Genomic DNA, 20,635 nt, shown 5'->3' with positions numbered 1-20,635 from the left:
CCATGTGGTGGAAACCATGTCCTTTTTGATGGCCTGTCGGATAAGTGATGAAGTATGATCTATTATCTTATTGACATCTGTAGACTTGGCCTTCCAAAGCTCGAGTTCCCTATGTAGAGATTGATTTTCCAGGGCATCTTTTACTGATATGCAGAATGGAACCATCAACAGCTTTCCTCTGTCGTCAGATATCTTTTCGACCTCACCTCCAAGCTCGGATTTCAGTCTTCTGTGCACATTCTTCTTTGTTGATTCCTTCAGAAGATTAACTCCACCAGCCAGCATTAATGATTCCAATTTTGTGGTTAAGAAGGCGACTGACATAATCCTTTTGTTGGGAATAATGTCAGATCTGATGTTTTTGAAAAGTTCTTTGTAAGCTTCTTCTTCAAACTTTTGATACATTTTAAATTCTTTACCGATACCCATAGTCACTTCCTCTTCTTCATTTTCATTGGTGTCCTCTTTGTTTCTATTGTAATAGCATGATTTGTGACAGTGTGCATCAGCTGCAACAATGTCTCTACTTGTTAGTGCTATCATCCTTCCATCTCCCTTTCTAATGGCACTCTCTCTCTTAGTGTTTGATCTACTCTCAGTTGTGACGCTAGCGTAAGTGTTTCACGTGCATGGGAATGTTTTGTGTATTTGACCTTACTTCAGAATATACAGATCAGAGCATAAACTCTTGATTCAGATATTGATTTTCTGGAAGACTCTTTTTGAGGACCCTCACTACTACTAAATACTTCACTACTACATTCACCTACTTTCCTTTTCAGAGTCTGTAAGTCTCTTTTCAAGGTGAAAATGCGTCTACATTTTCGATGATAGAACACAATTGGAACTTCTTTGTCTTGAAGAGTTTTTGCAATGTCTAGAATGGGGACATGATTCCTGACTTTAGCAGCTTCAAGTAAGGTTAACCAGGAATCATGGCTTTGAGGACTAATTAAATGTTCATCTCCGTCAGATACTGCCTGGTGTATGATGTACAGTTTCTTAGCTGGTTTCTGTGGTGTCTCCATGTTGATGGACATTCCAGGCCTGTTACATATCCACAGCTACCACTATACCTGAAAAAGAATATATATATATATATATATATATACAGTATATATATATATATATATATATATATATATATATATATATATATATATATATATATATATATATATATTTATATATATATATATATATATATATATATATATATATATATATATATATATATATATATATATATATATATATATATATATATATATATATATCATACTTCAGGTAGCCGAGATACTTTTCTTTCAGATAAAATAAAAGTGTTAGGTGTAAGTATATAATTAGAGAATTTCATTGGTGTCGGATGGGACCGTTCGTCTAGAATGGATTTTGCTTATTTGTGTTTTAGCTTGGTTATACACAGAAACATGGAACCCACAGCAAGTTATTATATATCAATGTGTTCCCCAGACTTGTGAGCAGTATCCTAAACCATTAAATCTCTGAATTGTTGAATTGTACGGTCATGGAGCAAAACATAATTAACTTGACACTAAAAATTCTCCATTTTCTTTACTTTGATGTATTAAAAGCTGACCTTATATTACACGTAGGTTGATAATATTTACAGTGGTGATTGACCTATATGTATGTATAGTCTGGTAAAATTTCAAAAATCTGCATTAAAAATTTTCCTCTACATAGTCAAAAAAGTGTTTTCCCAGACTTTCAAAATTCACCTGAATGTTTTCAATAAATGGGGGATAATACATATAAAGCTACAACTGCCACAATGCTATCACATGTTTTCTAACACTAGACATATATACCTACCCAAAAAACACTATGAGCATTCTCCCCCGTTTGATACCGACAAACCTCCCTGGCTGATGGACTATAAACGCAGTTCTACATTGCCGCTCATTCTTAATTCCCTAAGGGTTTGGAACCTGAGGTTGAGTGTCGGTATCTGCAGTATATCAACTCAGGCTGAAATTAGACAGATCATAGTAAAGGTCTCATATCGCTATGCCATGCAGAACTGACCTCCTTTGAGAGGAATACTGTTGAGCCGGCGTCGATTATCAAGGAATAGCTCCCTCACGTAATGGAAATGTAACGGAGAAACTTCTTGAATATCAAATGGAGAATTGTCACGGTTGTTTTCGATGAAACGCCACCATAAAAGATATGAATTACAGCTTAACAGTGAAGAGTACTCATTGTCTGTAAAGATTTTTTTAATGATGGAGTAGTAAATTTGACGATTTAGATATTTTTCCAATGCAGCAGCATAGCTGGATATGACGAGACATACGATTATTGCCGCACAGTTTAGACGATATATCATAATCAATGAGGATGATAATGATTGTGGTGACAATTACCACTTGTTCACTTACAGAGTAGCTATATTAAGCAGGCTAATCCAGTTGCCAAAGCCGCCCATCTTTCCCCGAACTAAAGTCGATCTTCTTTTCTTTGTGCATCATACAACATCCAACCGGAGTTCAAAGATAAAAAAAAAAAAAAAAAAAAAAGACGCTTGTACGCATAAGCAGTCCAGGGAACCGGCCTGATGTGGTATTGCATAAATGCTAGAAAACGCTGTGTTGCAACCATTGAGCAAGTGTGCGTACCGTCCGTCGCTCGCTCGAGGAGGCACTCCGCACTTTGCCGCTCGTCGTAGGTTGGCCAGTCACCGGCGGGCCGTGTGTGATAGCTCATCAGTGGTTCAAACGAAACTCACTCGGCCAAGATGGGGGGAACCGGCATGTACAAAGTGCAAAGGGACGAGGGTTTCGCTAAGTTCTTGTGGAATTCTGAGACGAAGCAGTTTTTGGGGCGTACTGGAACATCATGGTGTGAGTATTTCTCGACTATTTTGCAGCACTTTTTCTTCTAATGGATAAGACTCAATGGAAGAGGTGGTACGGGGGAAAGTTGGGTGTTAGTAAGAAAATGGTGAAGGGTTACCCTGCACCATCATGGTGAGTATATGTCTTGGATATAAGAAATTTGTTTCGTAAATTTACGCAGTTACCTTCTGCAAGAGAATATTGGCAGTATTTCAAATCGGCCTTTTACGGGGGATTTAATGTTTAGAGAGAAGAACAATGGGCATACAGGGGGTTGTAGTGAGGGGGACGGGAGTATCCATAATGAGAACAGTGAAAGGCCGTCTCTGTGCTGAGTTGGTGACCTGAAAAATCAACCGGCAGTTGAGGTAGAGAATCTCATTAACCAACACCCACAAGGTCATGTACTGTTGCACTTTTGCTTAGTAGATAACGCAACCCCCCCACCCCCACCCGCAATCCCTGTTCCACAATATCCCCTCCCGGAATCACCCCCGGTTGTTTAAGAAGCCGGCCACCGAGGAAAACATATCTGAAGGTCAATGGCCATCTCCTGACTCTCTCTCTCTCTCTCTCTCTCTCTCTCTCTCTCTCTCTCTCTCTCTCTCTCTCTTACCCCTCTCGCTAATCTGTCGTCGGCCAAACTCTTGTAAACGGTTTCAACTTTTTTTTTCTTATCGCACTATATCACTGAGGACCTCAGCTGTTTTAGACAGCTTGATTTTTTTCGGTGAAATTCCTTATGAAATGTTTACCGTAGTTTCCTGGGCGTGGTTTTCCCGGTTAAGAAAGAGAGAATGCTGGTAAATGAAATGCTGGTAAATAAAATGTAGCCTACACATTCTTTGCTGTTTTTGGAATTTGAGGATATCGGCAGTTTTATGGTTGACTTTTTAGGGCCGGGAAGTATGGCGTTTCCATCACGAAATGTTAATTAATCACTGTACCTTATGTATCATATCAAGTATGTTTACCCTGAAACATATTCAATACCTGTTACTTTCGATCGAGACGAATGGGATACTGAGAAAGTACAGTGTACAGAATCTTTTCACAAATCTCTCTAGTCACCACCACCCTCTCTCTCTCTCTCTCTCTCTCTCTCTCTCTCTCTCTGTGTGTGTGTGTGTGTGTGTGTGTGTGTGTGTGTGTGTGTCTTTGTTGGTCGATTAGTTACGCTTGAGCGATTGCATGGTTTAATTTGTTCTCTACGCTGACTTTTTCTGCGAAATTTCAAATGAAATAGCACCTTAGTAACCTTATCATAGGACATTTTGTGGGTGCAATTCGCCCGATTAAGAAAGTGAGGCTACGGAGAGGGAGCCTTTAAGTTTAAACAGAACCCTTTGTCGATGTCTTGTTCAAGGACACCAGACTCCGATGGTCGGTCAGGCGATGCCCTCAGGCCCTATCTTCCCAGTAAGGCAGCACTGCGTCTGTAGCGAGCGTCATCCTGGACTGTTGTAACTTTGAATCAAATAAAAAACAAGACGCGATAAAAAAGAGAGAGAGAGAGAGAGAGAGAGAGAGAGAGAGAGAGAGAGAGAGAGAGAGCAATAATGCTTGCCACACTTCCTCAGTTCTATTTTTACATTCACCAAACATGATAAGAGAGAAAGAGGCAGAGAGAAGGACGGGAGGTTGCTAACGCCCCCTGTTGGATCTTCAAACAAAATATCGGTTAGAGCGAAGCGCTGAGAAGGAAAGCCTGGGACCTGTTCCTTCCCTGGAAGAGAGATCAGCGCTCACTTACACTAGACGAAATTGCCCGATAGCAAAAAAAAATATTTTGTAATAATCTTGTTGCGAGTGAAAATTGTAACAGAGAGAGAGAGAGAGAGAGAGAGAGAGAGAGAGAGAGAGAGATCTTGCGTCAGAATTTATAACTAGTAAATCCATTGAATAAAGTTTTTTTTAACGTGAATTTAACACCATGTGACGCAGTTGTTACATTATATTTGATTAGAGTAATTACAGCGGAGATTTCATGGCCCTTAAAAGTAAATGTCACTTTCATGATAGTGCACGTATGTGTGTATACATATGTGTGTGCGTGTTTCATACAAAGAGAGAGAGAGAGAGAGAGAGAGAGAGAGAGAGAGAGAGAGAGAGAGTTAAACCTTCAATATAACCATCTCGTATTTTAGGATATTCTCTATACAAATCAAGTGAATGATTATTCATAGAAACAAAAAAATCATGTATCGAGAGCAAATGGCAATGTTAGAGAGAGAGAGAGAGAGAGAGAGAGAGAGAGAGAGAGAGAGATTTTACACTGACGTTGAAACTCTTTTCTAAGAAATCATCAGTTACTTTATACCTCGACCGACTTAATTCCATTTCAAGTTATACGCTATGACTGTTCGTGATTTGCAGTTAGTGGAAACCTAAACAGCCGTTTTCCTTTTAAGCGCAGTTCTCGGAAGCCAAGACAGTCGTCAGTTACCACATCCTTTCAAAACACTGGTGGTGCACTTGACTCGACCAAGGATCCCTTTCTCAACCAACGTTTCTCAGTAAGAAAGGGTTGGGTTGTGAAAGCCATGTTTCCCCATTGCTAATGTTTCACAAAAGTGTGTGCGTATATATATATATATATATATATATATATATATATATATATATATATATATATTATATATATATATATATATATATATATATATATATATATATATATATATATATTATATATATAATATAATATATGTATATATATATATATATATATATATATATATATATATATATATATATATATATATATATATATATATATATATATATATATATATATATATATATATATATATATATATATATATATATATATATATATATGTGTGTGTGTGTATATGTATATGTATATACTGTATGTATATATATATATATATATATATATATATATATATATATATATATATATATATATATATATATATATATGAAAGTGCATATTTACATAAAACATACGTGTCACCCCAAAATGCTAAAGTACTTTCAACAGCCGCTAGATACGTAATCTTTGACTGGCCAGTGGTAGTATCAAAGTTTCGACATTATCCTATTAAAAGAAATCACAGCTTCAAGAAGCACTACTTTTCAGCAGAGGACCGCGCTTTCCTACTTGCTTCTCCTATTATGATGTCGAAACCCCAAACCTGTTTCTACGTCGGCCTGGCCTCTAAGCCGGTTGCTGGGGCTCCTTGGACTTGTGATTCTCTTGTTACGTCAGTCGGTTTCCACAAGAGTCCTACCACTAATAATACACTACGCCTGTTTCATGTGCTTTTTTTCTTCGTTCTTCTATTCTGCATCACTCCATCGTCTAGGCAGACTTCTATGTTTGATTAATTTTTCTTCATATTTCTTAATGAAAATTCATCATCTCTACAGACCTATTTTCTTTATATTTCTTAAAACACTCAATTTTTAACTATTAATTTTGTCTGGTTTTATCCAGTTTTCTTCTCTCCTACTGCCCAATGTTTGCACGTCAAACACATACGCCCTTACTTAAACACAAGGTTACAATTGATTGTTTCTCTGGGTATGTATATCCACACTTGCATAGTTGTTTCCCAAGTAACGCTAAAGTTACTCTTCGAAATATTTGTGTGGTCGGTTTTTTTTTTTTTACCCTCACCCTCTCCCCCTTTTTTTTTTGTTGCATGACTCAATTAACTCTGCTATCTTGCATGTCTGTTCCATTCACCCCTCTCCCCCTTTTTTTATCTTGCATTCAATCTTCTCGACCATCTCAATATGTCTGGTCTTTTTTTTTTCAATCTTTCTCTTCTTCTCCTAACTTTTACCCCATTATTACCTTCCCACAATGTTTCCACAACACACAAAGATCCACACTACACCACTACACATACACTGAGTAAGCTACTTGGCGCATAACCTAAATTTCAGTTCTGTGTAGTATGCAAATAAACATTTATTAGGCGAAAATAAATAAGGCTAACTCAAAGGATGGAGCCCATTAAAATCCTTCCTTGACGTCTTGGTATCCACACAAAAAGTGGTCGAAACCGACCTGTCACAATACAGGAAAGCTTGGCCAGAAACAGAACCACAGGAGAGAAAAGAAGCCAATTGATTATAGAATCTGAGGTTAAGCGAACGGCTGATCGATAATATGCTCTGCTTACTTACTGGTGGGAAGCAGATCGTATTAGCTTTAAACCTAGCGAAAAATCTATCAAGTACGTCAGTAGCCCATGAAAGTAACTTGCAAGGAGAGAGGTAAAACCTGAGTAAAAGAATCTCCAGCGAAAACACACACAGTTCTGCAATTGAAATAACTAAGGGTACTTATGAAGCTATAGTTTTATCGGACCTTTTACGATTCAGTGATATACAAAAAGTGATAAAAATAAAAAGTTCCCCTTAGACACGAAATCTTTGTGTCGTTACTTATGATTTAACACGATAACCATCCATACAAATGTCACTTGTGGAATAAAGATGAACTTTTAGTACATAAAAAGTAAGAGATCATTTAAAAAGAGAGCAGAGAGAATGGGAAGCGATTCCTTCTTTGACCACTGGAATGAACTATGTGTGACCATTAAACTTTAAATCTTGAATAAAAAATAAAAATAACAAAGCTATGGCAGTTGAAATATGAGACATAAGTAAAGATACGAAAAAGTATTAAAACATAAAAAATTCAGGCGGTCAAATTAAAGTCAATCCGTCATTGTTCCCTACGCCATCCTTAAACAGTTCTTTACTTCTTAATCTGTTAGTAAATCTGACAAAAAGGATAAGTAAGTATTGTGGGTATTTTTACCTTTAGCGTGGTAATAAAAGACTGGTATAACATTACTATTCATGTCATAAATAGACCAGATACGGAGTAGCATATGCAATGCAAAACTTAAGCATAGGATGACTTCAGCTAAAAGGAGCCACAAAACTCTCTCTTTCTTTACGCGCCTCTGCACACCCACATCTACATAAACACAACCACACACACCTTTATATATATATATATATATATATATATATATATATATATATATATATATATATATATATATATATATATATATATATATATATATATATACAGAGAGAGAGAATGTCTTTACACACAATAGCCCGGCTGTTTAGAAAAGTGTGAAGATATGAAGAAACCTTTGATTTCTGGGTCACTGTGGTTATCGTGTGGGGAATAAATGTGTGTAGCATGATACGTGCGAACAAGTGGTGTTGCATTATAACAGAGTTTCATACAAGGGCTTGTTTGTAATAACCCTCGTCTCTCAGCCCATCTCTCTGGAGACATTTGCAATCTGCAGTACAATACCCTTAGTAAATACTCAGATGAATGTTATATAGAATCTCTCTTGGGTAAACACATGACAACCATCCTTATCTATTTATTTATATACCCGTCTTGCATGGAAGATTATTATTATTTCCACTGTTGTTACAGCTATTAATGTTGGTTTTCCTTCATACTAGTTCTCTCTCTCTCTCTCTCTCTCTCTCTCTCTCTCTCTCTCTCTCTCTCTCTCTCTCTCTCTCTCTTTGTATTATTAGTCGATATTCTATTATGTTTATGGCCTTTTCTTTCTGTTTTGCATGATCATACTTCTACGCTTGATTCTCATCGGTGAACCACAATCCCCAACCCCCTCTTCTCTCTCTCTCTCTCTCTCTCTCTCTCTCTCTCTCTCTCTCTCACACACATTAGTTAGCTACCCATTCTTTTTTTACATCATCCCACTTTCTGCAACATCTCGTGAATTACCTTATCTTATTCAATCTTTTCGTCAGTATCACACAATCCGAAAACGGGTAATTTTGTAATATTTTTGACACTGGACGCTTAACGACGTCTCCAGCTTCTGACGCACTGGCTAGACCTTTATTTTTCAATTTTCTTTTATTTGCCTTTATATATACGTTCGGGCATGTGTCGTAAGATTCTGCCCTTTGCCAAGAGTTTGGTTGGGTATGAGGACACATTCAGTTTCATCGAAATGAGAGATGGAAGAGGCGCTGCTTTCTGGACGTTATTCCCCAGAATTTATTCAGCAACAGATCTTGTTATTTACCTGTCGGGCAACCGAACCCATTCGTTCCCTCAGTTGTTGGTACACCACTCTTTCTGATATTTCACTTATGACGTCATGAATCTGGTTATTCACTTAGGCAGCAGTTCAGTTTAGCAACAGATCATTTTATTGTATTTGGTAACCACCTTATATATTTGCAACATTTTTTGTAAAATGTGCTGTTATTTATCCGCTCATCTACATTTGTTAGAGGAAAACTTTGATAGACTTTATTTCACCTTCCATCTTTGAGGAGGAAAACGTTGGGTCGTGTCAATTCTTGGAAGGGTAACCACCAATTGATGGCAATAGCCGTTGGCATAAACGCACCCGTGATTGTCTTGTGAGACTTAATAGAACCCTGGGAGTCCGATGGGAGTGACAAGGGGTCACAATGAGCCCAAAAATGCTAAGTGAGAGAGTGAGTGAGTGAGGGGTGGTTGTGGGAGAAATCCCTCTAGTTCGGTAGAGCAACTACTTTCTCTTCTCTCTTGCCGGCGTCGCCTGACCAACTTTTTGTGGCTATATAGGAAAAAAATGGTGTGGGGGCGGGGGGGGATGTGACCTATAGCAGGTTTTACGGTACTTTTGGTACTTTCAAGTAAAGAATATCGATCTCCTTCATCACGAAAAATAAAAGGAGTAAAATTTGTGTTGAAAAAGTGCATCTTAGCCCTACTTCTAATGGTATTATTACTGTAATTCTGCAGGAATATCCCGACAGTTCTTCGTGCTCTTAATAAAATAAAATGTGTGCGCGCGCGCTCGTTGGGGTGTGTGTGTCGGAAAGTGTGTATATCATACTCAAGACTGTAAGTAACGATATTTTCAACGTTCCCTCGAGAGGCCTTTAAAATGTCAAGCAATGAAAAAGTAACTGGCGCTTTCCTGTAAATTCAGGCTTCGTCTCCACCGCTAATTCATGAATGCTTGAGTCGCTCAGTTATTTCCACATCCGTTCTCTCAGTTATGTATGAGCTGTAGATATAATAATAATTCATGATAACCGCAAATTAAAACATCCATAGCATTATTTAGATCTATATTCAGAGTACATTGGCTCTAGGTATTTGCATTTAATGAAATGCAGATTTTTTTTACATAAATCATTTAAAAATGGCCATGATGTTTTCTTACAGTGTCATAATAACGATAACCAGAGGACATTTGCTGCTGGATGCGCTTCCGTATATATACTGTATATAGGGCGTCAACTTTCACTGCATAGCCCACCATCTGCTGGAACCTCGTTTCACCATATAGTGCGGCTAAAAGACAGAGCACGCCACTCACTTTTCAGAGTTGAATTATTCTTCTTTAGGCAGATTAAACATATTTAATGCATTCCAACGGTAACGAAATCGAGACAGGATTCGTTGCTCAGAAGAAGCTCCGTCCTTCTGAAATGTGTACGTGAATTGTGATAAAAGACGCGCCTCGCGTAAGGCCTTTGGCCTAAATTCTATATTCCTCGAAAATAAATAGGTTACGCAATTCAGGAATAAAAAAAAAAAAGAAATAGTCGATAATTTCACATTCTGAAACTGAATGATATGGACCCAGCTACGAAATGGCCTGCATGTTTTCGGAAAAATCGTGAATCAAAAGAGCCTAGAATGCTACGTTATGTGGTAAACACGAAGACGTGGTTAATGACGTGAGAAGGGTCTCAATCTGAATCCACCACAAGAGAGAGAGAGAGAGAGAGAGAGAGAGAGAGAGAATGTATCCAATGTGCAAGAACTTATTTTATCTTTCGTATAGTACTCAGTGCCTCCTCGGATCACCACTTACAAGTTTTAAATACACAAGGGTTGCTTTTGCGAAACAGCAAGCAGACCTGATGATCGCAGTGTCGAATAACAAGCGACAAATGTCATGCATCTTCACAGTGGAGCAATGGGGAAACACTGTAAAAGGTCTATGAGAACCTTACGAATACTAAGAAACCCTCAATGTGTATGAGAGCAGTAGGAATAATCAATCTGTCTTGGAAAATGCCGGGCGTTGAATGCTACGGCAATGAATGACAAAAAGAAATACCTAAAGAGTAATCACTGGTTTACTTTTTTTTTTTCTCATTAACTCCAACTTTAGTTTTACTGATCTACCTTGGCATAATAGTTTTATGTGGTGAGATTTCTTTCCGTACAAGTTTGACGATGTAACGCTGCATTTTTAATGGTTTAAAAATCTTCTGGAAGAGGGAAGAAATAAGATATCCTCAGTGAAATGAAGCATACACGCACAACAGGCTTTATGGAGGTGTGAGAAATTCATTAAAAAACACGGGCAGTAAAACCATACTCGAGGTTGAGGCAACCAAATGAACCACCCATGAAAGTGAGGTAGAAAGCCTCATTTGTCATTCTGGTGTGTGAAAACATTGAATAAGTGGGGAGCAGTGCACGTATGAGACACTGAAATAAAAGAGTGGTCGGAGGATCCGTATCTGGAGGATATCTTAGAGAAGTACTTTTAAGGGTCTATTGTGAAGGAAAGACATCGAAAAATCTGCGGGAGCTTGTGTTTGGCATTGATTGAAAAGACAAAGATATCCTTCCTGTTCATCGGCGAGAACAGAGTAATGACTCATGGCAAGAAGTAAGATATTAAATTTTACAAAACATTCATTAATATCTGAAGGAAATAAACAATTTTTCCCCTTTCTTAATGCAACAACAATGAACAAAACTAAATGGACTTGTGTCTTCTGACAATACTGCTTCTGCTATTCCAGGCAAAATCGGAGTCTTCTATGTGGTTTTCTACTCCTGCCTCGCTGGATTCTTCGCTGCCATGTTGGCAGTCTTTTACCAGACCTTGGATACTGAGCACATGCCAACATATATTCCAGGTGACGGTGGCTCTATTCTCAAGAACCCAGGTAAGCACTATCGTTGTCTAGTTGAAATGGCTCCTATGATCTCCCCACTGCGCTTGTCGACTTCAGCAACAAATAACAAATACTGACAACACAAAAGGACAACTTTCAGTAAGAGGCACACACACATATATACATACACACACACAAGCAAACATATACATACACATATATATATGTGTGTGTGTCTATGTATGTATATATATATGTGTGTGTATGTGTGTGTGTGTATGTCAGCTTTAAACGCAAACTCGTAAGATATTGTCTGTTAAAAGAGAGAACAATAGCGGAGAAACATAAAATGCAACAACTACTCTCTAACAATACTTTGCGAGTAAACCAGTCCCACCAAATTTGATGATTTACATTTTAAATATTGCCAGAGGAGTAAAAATTAAACTCTGTACTTTAATAAATTTTTCGATCCTATTTTCTCAAGTATGTATTATAATTTTCAAATGTTACCATTTTCTGATAAACCTTGCTCCTTCTTCCAACAGCTATGGGATACAGGCCTTCACCACAATTGGACAACATTGAATCGACACTTATTTGGTACAGAAATGGCGAGGCCGATTCGATCTCTCATTGGGTGAAAAGCTTGAGTGATTTCATCGAACGTGAGTATGTTTTACGTTAAAGTAATTTATCGTCATTTATCAGTAAAATAATAGTTTTGCACATTAATACGTTGCTGACTTATAAGAAGAGAGATGTTCCTTTCATTTTATATATATTATATATATATATATATATATATATATATATATATATATATATATATATATATATATATATATATATATATATATATATATATATATATATATATATATATAACTCGTAGGCGTCAGGAAAGGCACTCAATACAGCTGATAGTTTATTCCTAATGCCGACGTTTCACAACTACATTGTTGCATTTTCAAGGCTGAAAAACAGCGAGCTGACTCAATAATTAATCATAAAAACATTTATTACAACAACTGATTAAAAACACTACAGTATTGTCTCATTTAAAATGCTAATTCTTTTAAAAATATCAGAGGCACCATGACACTAAAAGAAAGTCCTACCCAGACGGGAGCTAAAACAAGACTATTGAAAGAAGGAGAGAAAAATACAAATTAAAACACAAATAGATAAAAGGAGAAAACAAGGTAACAATAAGGCAAATAGGACCATCAAGAGCTTTTGAGGAAAACAGTTTTTTTGAAGTAGTTAGCCAGGGTTACGATCTCTTCATGGAAGGTCATCCAGTTCGATGAGTGTGTAAAGGCCCTGTGGAGGAGAGTAGAAATGGAGTTTAATTTGAAATTAAAATAACAGCAACTATAAAAAAATTGTACCCAAACCTGTGAAAGTATCTTTCCTATAAATTCCTGTATAAAAACCTTGTTCATTTCTAGAGACTATAACATCCAGGAACGGTAATTTATTAGATTCTTTCTCCAGAGTAAACTTTATGTTCGGGTGTTGAGTATTAATATAGTCTAAAAAAGAGTCAGCATTAAAATCACGTTTCAACAAAGCGAACGTGTCATCGACGTACGTTTGTAAAACAAGGGGTGGAAAGAAAGAGGGCAACTATAGTTGCTGTTATTTTAATTTCAAATTAAACTCCATTTCTACTCTCCTCCACAGGGCCTTTACACACTCATCGAACTGGATGACCTTCCATGAAGAGATCGTAACCCTGGCTAACTACTTCAAAAACAACTGTTTTCCTCAAAAGCTCTTTTTCAGGGCTTTAAACAGGTTTTTAAATCAAAAAATGAAAAAACCCACGACCATCCACACGGTACAAAAAATGAAAATGTTTGCAACGTTCCCTTACCTAAATGACGATAATTTTAGGAAAAAATGTTTAAATCTATTTCAGAGAGAACTGCCTGCACTGAACCTAAAATTAATCCCCAAAAATCCTTGTACCATCGGGTCCTTTTTCAAGCTCAAGGACAAAGTTAGTCCGTTGTTTACATCCAACGTCGTTTACAAGTATACTTGCCCCAGGTGTAACCAGGGGACTTACGTTGGATGTACCAAAAGACTGCTGAGGGTACGCATAGACGCCCATAGAGGAGTTAGCTTCCGAACCGGGAGTAGATTGTCCAACCCAGAACAATCCAACATAAGGAATCATTCGAAATTATGCAAAACAATCATAGACAACAAAGACTTTCGAATAATAGGACAAACACAGAAAGACAGTGACTTAACAACCTTAGAATCTATAATGATAAAATTAACAGTTCCATCATTGAACACCCAAACATCATCCACTCAGCTGTTTATTGCTTGATGGTCCTATTTGCCTTATTGTTACCTTGTTTTCTCCCTTTTATCTATTTGTGTTTTAATTTGTATTTTTCTCTCCTTCTTTCAATAGTCTTGTTTTAGCTCCCGTCTGGGTAGGTCTTTCTTTTAGTGTCATGGTGCCTCTGATATTTTTAAAAGAATTAGCATTTTAAATGAGACAATACTGTAGTGTTTTTAATCAGTTGTTGTAATAAATGTTTTTATGATTAATTATTGAGTCAGCTCGCTGTTTTTCAGCCTTGAAAATGCAACAATGTAGTTGTGAAACGTCGGCATTAGGAATAAACTATCAGCTGTATTGAGTGCCTTTCCCTGGACGCCTACGAGTTATGATTTCGAGAGCTGCAGCTCTGATGTTGGAGTATATATATATATATATATATATATATATATATATATATATATATATATATATATATATATATATATATATATATATATATATATATATATATATATATATATATATATATATAAACGTCGCCCTAATATGTGTGCTGGTGCTGGCAAACCTTCAAGAAGTACCCGAAAAGATGAAGCTCAGAATAGCTCTACATCTTGCCAGGTCACTAGAAAGGAGTCTCACATACGTACATACATAAAAAATGGGACGCAAAGGCTCACGTACATGCGTCACAATCTTGCACACACCAGTAGAATAGCCTACTGGAAAACGGCCTCGCTCTCCTCTGATCAAGGAAATATGATCTAGACATGTTCCATTAAAACACACATGCATACAACCACTTATGTCCACACGCACACAAACATCGATATATATATGTATATATATATATATATATATATATATATATATATATATATATATATATATATATATATATATATATATATATATATATATATATATATATATTATATTATATTATATTATATTATATTATATTATATATAATATTATATATATATATATATATATATATATATATATATATATATATATATATATATATATATATATATATATATATATATATATATATATATATATATATATATATATATACATATATGAATATAAGAAGGCCCATAAAATATATATGCAATTTGAGCTTTTACTTACAACCTATAACGCGCACACAATTTCTTCTTCCACAGCATACGAAGGAACTCAGGGCACAAACATTGAATGTTCAGACGATAAACGTCCAGGCAACAAAGAGGTCTGTAAATTCATGGATACTTGGCTTAAAGGCAACTGTACAAAAGGCAACAGCTGGGGATACGCCTCTGGAAGTCCATGCATCTTCCTCAAGCTAAACAAGGTATGTCTTTACTGTTGTCTTTAGCGAAATATATATATATATATATATATATATATATATATATATATATATATATATATATATATATATATATATATATATATATATATATATAATATATATATAAATATATATATATATATATATATATATATATATATATATATATATATATATATATATATATATATATATATATATATATATATATATATATATATATATATATATATATATATATATATATATATATATATATATATATATATATATATATATATATATATATATATATATATATATATATATATATATATATATATATATATATATATATATATATATATATATATATATATATATATATATATATATATATATATATATATATATATATATATATATATATATATATATATATATATATATATATATATATATATATATATAATATATATATATATATATATATATATATATATATATATATATATATATATATATATACAGTATATATATACATATATATATATTGTGGCCGACTGCGTTAGTGCGTCCCTGTAGTCCTGATTCCTTGTCCGTCGCTGGTTCGACCCCACGGGACGGTGGACTTATTATCAACTAAAAATTCCTTCGGTAACATATATGAAAAAATATTATTTCGAGGTAGAGCGAATTGGATATTAAAGGACGTTTGTAGCTTTCTGATTGTATATGAATCACGGTAATGTGATAAATAGTCATATATATATATATATATATATATATATATATATATATATATATATATATATATATATATATATATATATATATATATATATATATATATATATATATATATATATATATATGTATATATATATATATATGTATATATATATATATATATATATATATATATATATATATATATATATATATATATATATATATATATATATATATGTGTGTGTGTGTGTGTGTGTGTGTGTGTGTGTGTGTGTGTGTGTGTGTGTGCGTATTTATTTAACTACCAGAGTGTAAATTATTTTTAAGCTCTGTTTTATTTTTACATGTAACTAATTGGGTTTTCTATGTTTATGTAGATGAACCTCTAGACGATACATGGAAGGTATGTTTAGTTTTCTATGTCAAATTTCTTACTTCTTAATGGCGATTAGGTGGGTTCAGATCCTGTGAAACGGTAGGTGAGCCATCAGAAAATAAAGTGTTCATTTTACTTTATTTGTATTTTTTTACCTGTGATAGTTTCGCTCCTGATACATATGAAAGAGCAGATGTTAAAAAGCATTTATTTTTTCATAGATAAATTTTTGGTTTTAATGATGACTGGTTGTATTTTGGAAGCAGATGAAATAGGAGACGAAGCACCAACATAATGAAGATATTACTCCATTTCACTTGCCTGTTTATTTTTTCCAGATGATTGGCTGGGTTCCCGATCTTTATGAAACAATAGACGAGCTCCCAGATGATATGTCAGCTGATCTCAAAAATTACATCACTGAACAGACTAAATTAAACGGCAATGTTATGCCTAAGGTAAGGTAGAGCTCACCCGCGTTTGTTTATGACTAAAGTGGATTCTAAAGGATTTTATAAAGACCATGAAAAAGCAACGTGAACGCTTTGGTAAAAGAGCAGTTTTGTAGAAATGCCTGATACGGGAAGCAAGTGACTGAGATCATTTGTGTCTTCCTCTCCACCCCTGCCTTCAAAAAATAAAGTAGTGTATGTGGTGAAGTTTCGAAAATGTGTAGCAGTGCCGAATATGGTGGTGGGCAAAGAAATGCTTCTCTCTTTAAGATATTAAGCGAAGACTTTTACTTCGTAAACACTACAATAATCAGTGGACAATTTTCTTGAATTTTATTCAAAAGTCAGTCTTTGAAAGGACTGAGATCTACATAGTGCATAAACACCTATTTCTGGTTAAGCATCAGCCCGCTATACCTTTTGTCAATCATCAATCATTACCATCTTGATTTTGGAATACTTTTTGATAAACTTAAAAAAACTGAACGATATTTTTTTCAGTGAATTAGATTTTGAAATGGGGCTTTTTTTTATGGAAAAATATCATTCGTCATTTGTAAGAGAGTACAACAGATCTGAATCCCTTTATTTTCGGCCGAAGTCGTTTTATAGAAAGTCCCCATCTCACTAGATAAAACTTTCAAGTATGAGATAAAGGTGAACTGTATCTGCAATCATTCGTTGTAATTGCAATGGTGGCTGCACTGTTTTTACTCACGATCCATGTACAGAACATCAGATCAATCTACAACATTCTATGGGGTACCAACAAGCACCTTACCCCACGCCGCAATGTTGCATCATGATGGGCACAAAATGAATGACGTGAACCAGTTGAGTTGCTCTGAATGATTTTCTGTCCTGAATAACATCATAACCTACACTAGTTTTCTTTTTTACCATGATATGGATGCTCACTTAAACACCTAGAACTCGAAAACGATTTTAAATACAAGGCCGAAATTTGTAACTTTTTGAAACATTATCTCGAGTTTCTGAAAAAAAATGGAAACCAAATTATTATCGAAATAAAAAGTAAATAAACGAGAATAATATCTCAGTCTGTCTTTTAATTAATAATAATAATAATAATAATAATAATAATAATAATAATAATAATAATAATAATAACGATAATGATTAAGTAAATATAAATATATATATATATATATATATATATATATATATATATATATATATATTATATATATATATATATATATATATATATATATATATATATATATATATATATATATACATACATACATACATACATACATACATACATACATACATACATACATACATACATATTCACTAACATCATTGTGGATTTCCTAACCATTTTAGTAAGCCATGAGATTTGCTGATCGTGTTGCTATTTCTCGAAAGTATTTTTCGTGAATGTCGCGGGCCATACAGTTTAATCATAACGAGTCATTTCCCTTGCAGATGATCTGGGTGTCCTGCGAAGGGGAAAATCCCTCCGATGAGGAATACATCGGCATTCGCAAGTACTCTCCTTGGCAGGGTTTCCCTTCTTACTATTTCCCGTTCAATAATGTCCCTGGGTACCTCTCCCCCATTGTAGCCGTGGAGTTCGAGAGTACAAAACGTGAGTTCATTCGACTTGTCTTTTAACCATTTTTCATCCTAAGATTTCAGCTTCCTTCATCGGCCTATTTTTCTTTGGCCTTTAACCTGCATTCAGTAGATTTCAAGGAAAATATAATGGTGTTCAGATTGCTCCTCCGTGATATATTAACCCCTTGTAGTTGCATGAACTGAGATATATGGGAGGTATTTCTTATGCTTTTACTTTGCTAGACTATTAGCTTTAATAGACAGCATATACTTTTCAGTTGTCGCCTGTGATATTTAGTGGGGCAGATAACAGAAAAATCGTGCAAATGATGATACAAGTATCAAATTTGGCACAAGTTCCCTCCAAGGTATACTAATCAAATCTGCCCGATTGGCCAGTTGAAAATCCAAGATAGTGCCATTTTCAAGATGGCCGCCAAAATAACCATCCGAAGTAGATGTTTTGCTTAGAAATATTTGTAGTTGTCTAATTTGCATGATCTAAGTGTGGATTCCTATGTTTTGAAGCCTGCTGAGCTATAGTTTCCTGTTTAAAAACCACTCTGAGACATATTTCTCAAGATGACCACCAAGATGTTTGTCTTTCTTTACATAAGTTTTGTCCCAGCTAGTATATTTTCAAAGTTATGTATACTGTGCTGCTGTTTCTTGATCTGCTACTGTTCACATATGCAGCTGCAGATTGACGTGCAGGGAAGCTCCTCCTGAGAGCACTTGCATCTTCCTTTGTAAACCTTCTTACAGGAGCACTTTATTAATTCTTGGCAGCTTGCTGCAATCGGTGGTAGTGTTGTCCAATGTATCTGCCATGCTTCTCCTTTCTGTGTCCACCCCCATTCAGCTGGACTGCTCATGTGTGGATTACAGTGGGTTGCCTGGCCCCAGATGATCCAAGCCTGGTAGGCTGCATGCTTTGCATATTCTCTGAGGGCTGCCCTATGTTGGTGGAATTGAGTTGTACGGCCTCTGCTTGCGGGCAAACAGATCTAGTCTTGCTTCGTCCACACCAGTGGCTGAGCTTGATCTGTCGTACATGAGAGAGTGAATTTCTCCAGCCTCTGCATGTCAAGATCACAAATCAATGTTGGATGCTGGCTGAGACTGATGAATGTTTCAGTAATATCATCAAATGCGTTCCAAGTAAGCCATGCAGATTCCCTCGCTTTCCCACGGAAGGCAGACACAATGTCACATCCAGTGAATGCGTGAAAGTAGGGGATCCCTCTAGCTTTCTCAAGCCTAATTGCAGAAACTACCTCATGGGCTGGAATCCATCGCATATGGGCTTCTTGGCCAAAGGCAATCCACATTTCCTGAAGACCTAGTTTCCCGAAGGATGGCAGTACAGATATTGCTATGACTAGCACATCTGTGTCATTAGCCTTGATGATTATAGGCATGCTCCTGTCAGTCGTTGCATCCCTAGCATGAACAAATATTCGACTTTCAGCTTCTTCGTGACAACATGGGGACACAGCACCCAGAGATCTCACTGTGTTGCTAATGGCATCCTCTCCTTTTGTGACGATGACTGTGCTTGTCATTTCTGCTTCACACATCTTTTTGGCCAGGAAGTGAAACAGTTCAGTCTTGTTTCTGGGGTCACGAAGGAAGCTTTGCAAGCTTCCTGGTGTCTTGCTTGTTCCTGTCACTTTTCTTCTGATTCCTTTCCCCCTTTTTGACCTCGTCTCTGATTTCAGACTTGATTTCTTGTATACATCAAAGACTATGTCCACCCGCTTGTACCGAGCACCATAGGATTCCACCTTTGGGATGATGTCTTCTTTGGCATAGTCATTAAATGTTTTTGAAGTACGTGGAGGTGAGGCATTGATAAGTGCTGAGCCGTCAACGATGATTGTATCTCCCTTTGGTTCTCCCACTGGGACATTCACTTGCGCTTCAAGAATTCAACCAGCTGTGACTTCTGACATGTATGAAGCTTGCCGCTGTCACTGAGAGATGCAGGGTATGACTGATTCTTGTGCTTGAAGTATTCTTGCAAGTCACACTCTCTGTTCTGGCTTGAGATGAACAGTCACGAGAATAACTGACAGTCATCGTTTA

The 20,635-nt window shown here is 35.7% G+C and overlaps 1 protein-coding gene across 1 annotated transcript in view; it reads left to right on the top strand.

Annotated features, from left to right (window-relative positions):
- The first annotated feature begins 2,658 nt into the window (after positions 1–2,658).
- The window catches only part of LOC136843736 (sodium/potassium-transporting ATPase subunit beta-like), a 22,000-nt gene continuing 4,023 nt past the window's right edge, over positions 2,659–20,635 (top strand). Inside the window, exons 1-6 of the mRNA XM_067112375.1 lie at positions 2,659–2,867; positions 11,676–11,822; positions 12,320–12,439; positions 15,255–15,421; positions 16,847–16,966; positions 18,416–18,578. Of these exons, the coding sequence (XP_066968476.1) occupies positions 2,762–2,867; positions 11,676–11,822; positions 12,320–12,439; positions 15,255–15,421; positions 16,847–16,966; positions 18,416–18,578 (823 nt within the window). The 5' untranslated portion in view covers positions 2,659–2,761. The remainder of the gene's footprint in view (positions 2,868–11,675; positions 11,823–12,319; positions 12,440–15,254; positions 15,422–16,846; positions 16,967–18,415; positions 18,579–20,635) is intronic.

Source organism: Macrobrachium rosenbergii, chromosome 12 (assembly GCF_040412425.1).
Source record: "Macrobrachium rosenbergii isolate ZJJX-2024 chromosome 12, ASM4041242v1, whole genome shotgun sequence".
Classification (NCBI taxonomy): Eukaryota; Metazoa; Arthropoda; class Malacostraca; order Decapoda; family Palaemonidae; genus Macrobrachium; species Macrobrachium rosenbergii.
Note: the sequence above shows the minus strand (reverse complement) of the source record. Positions and strands in the feature narration are given on the sequence as shown.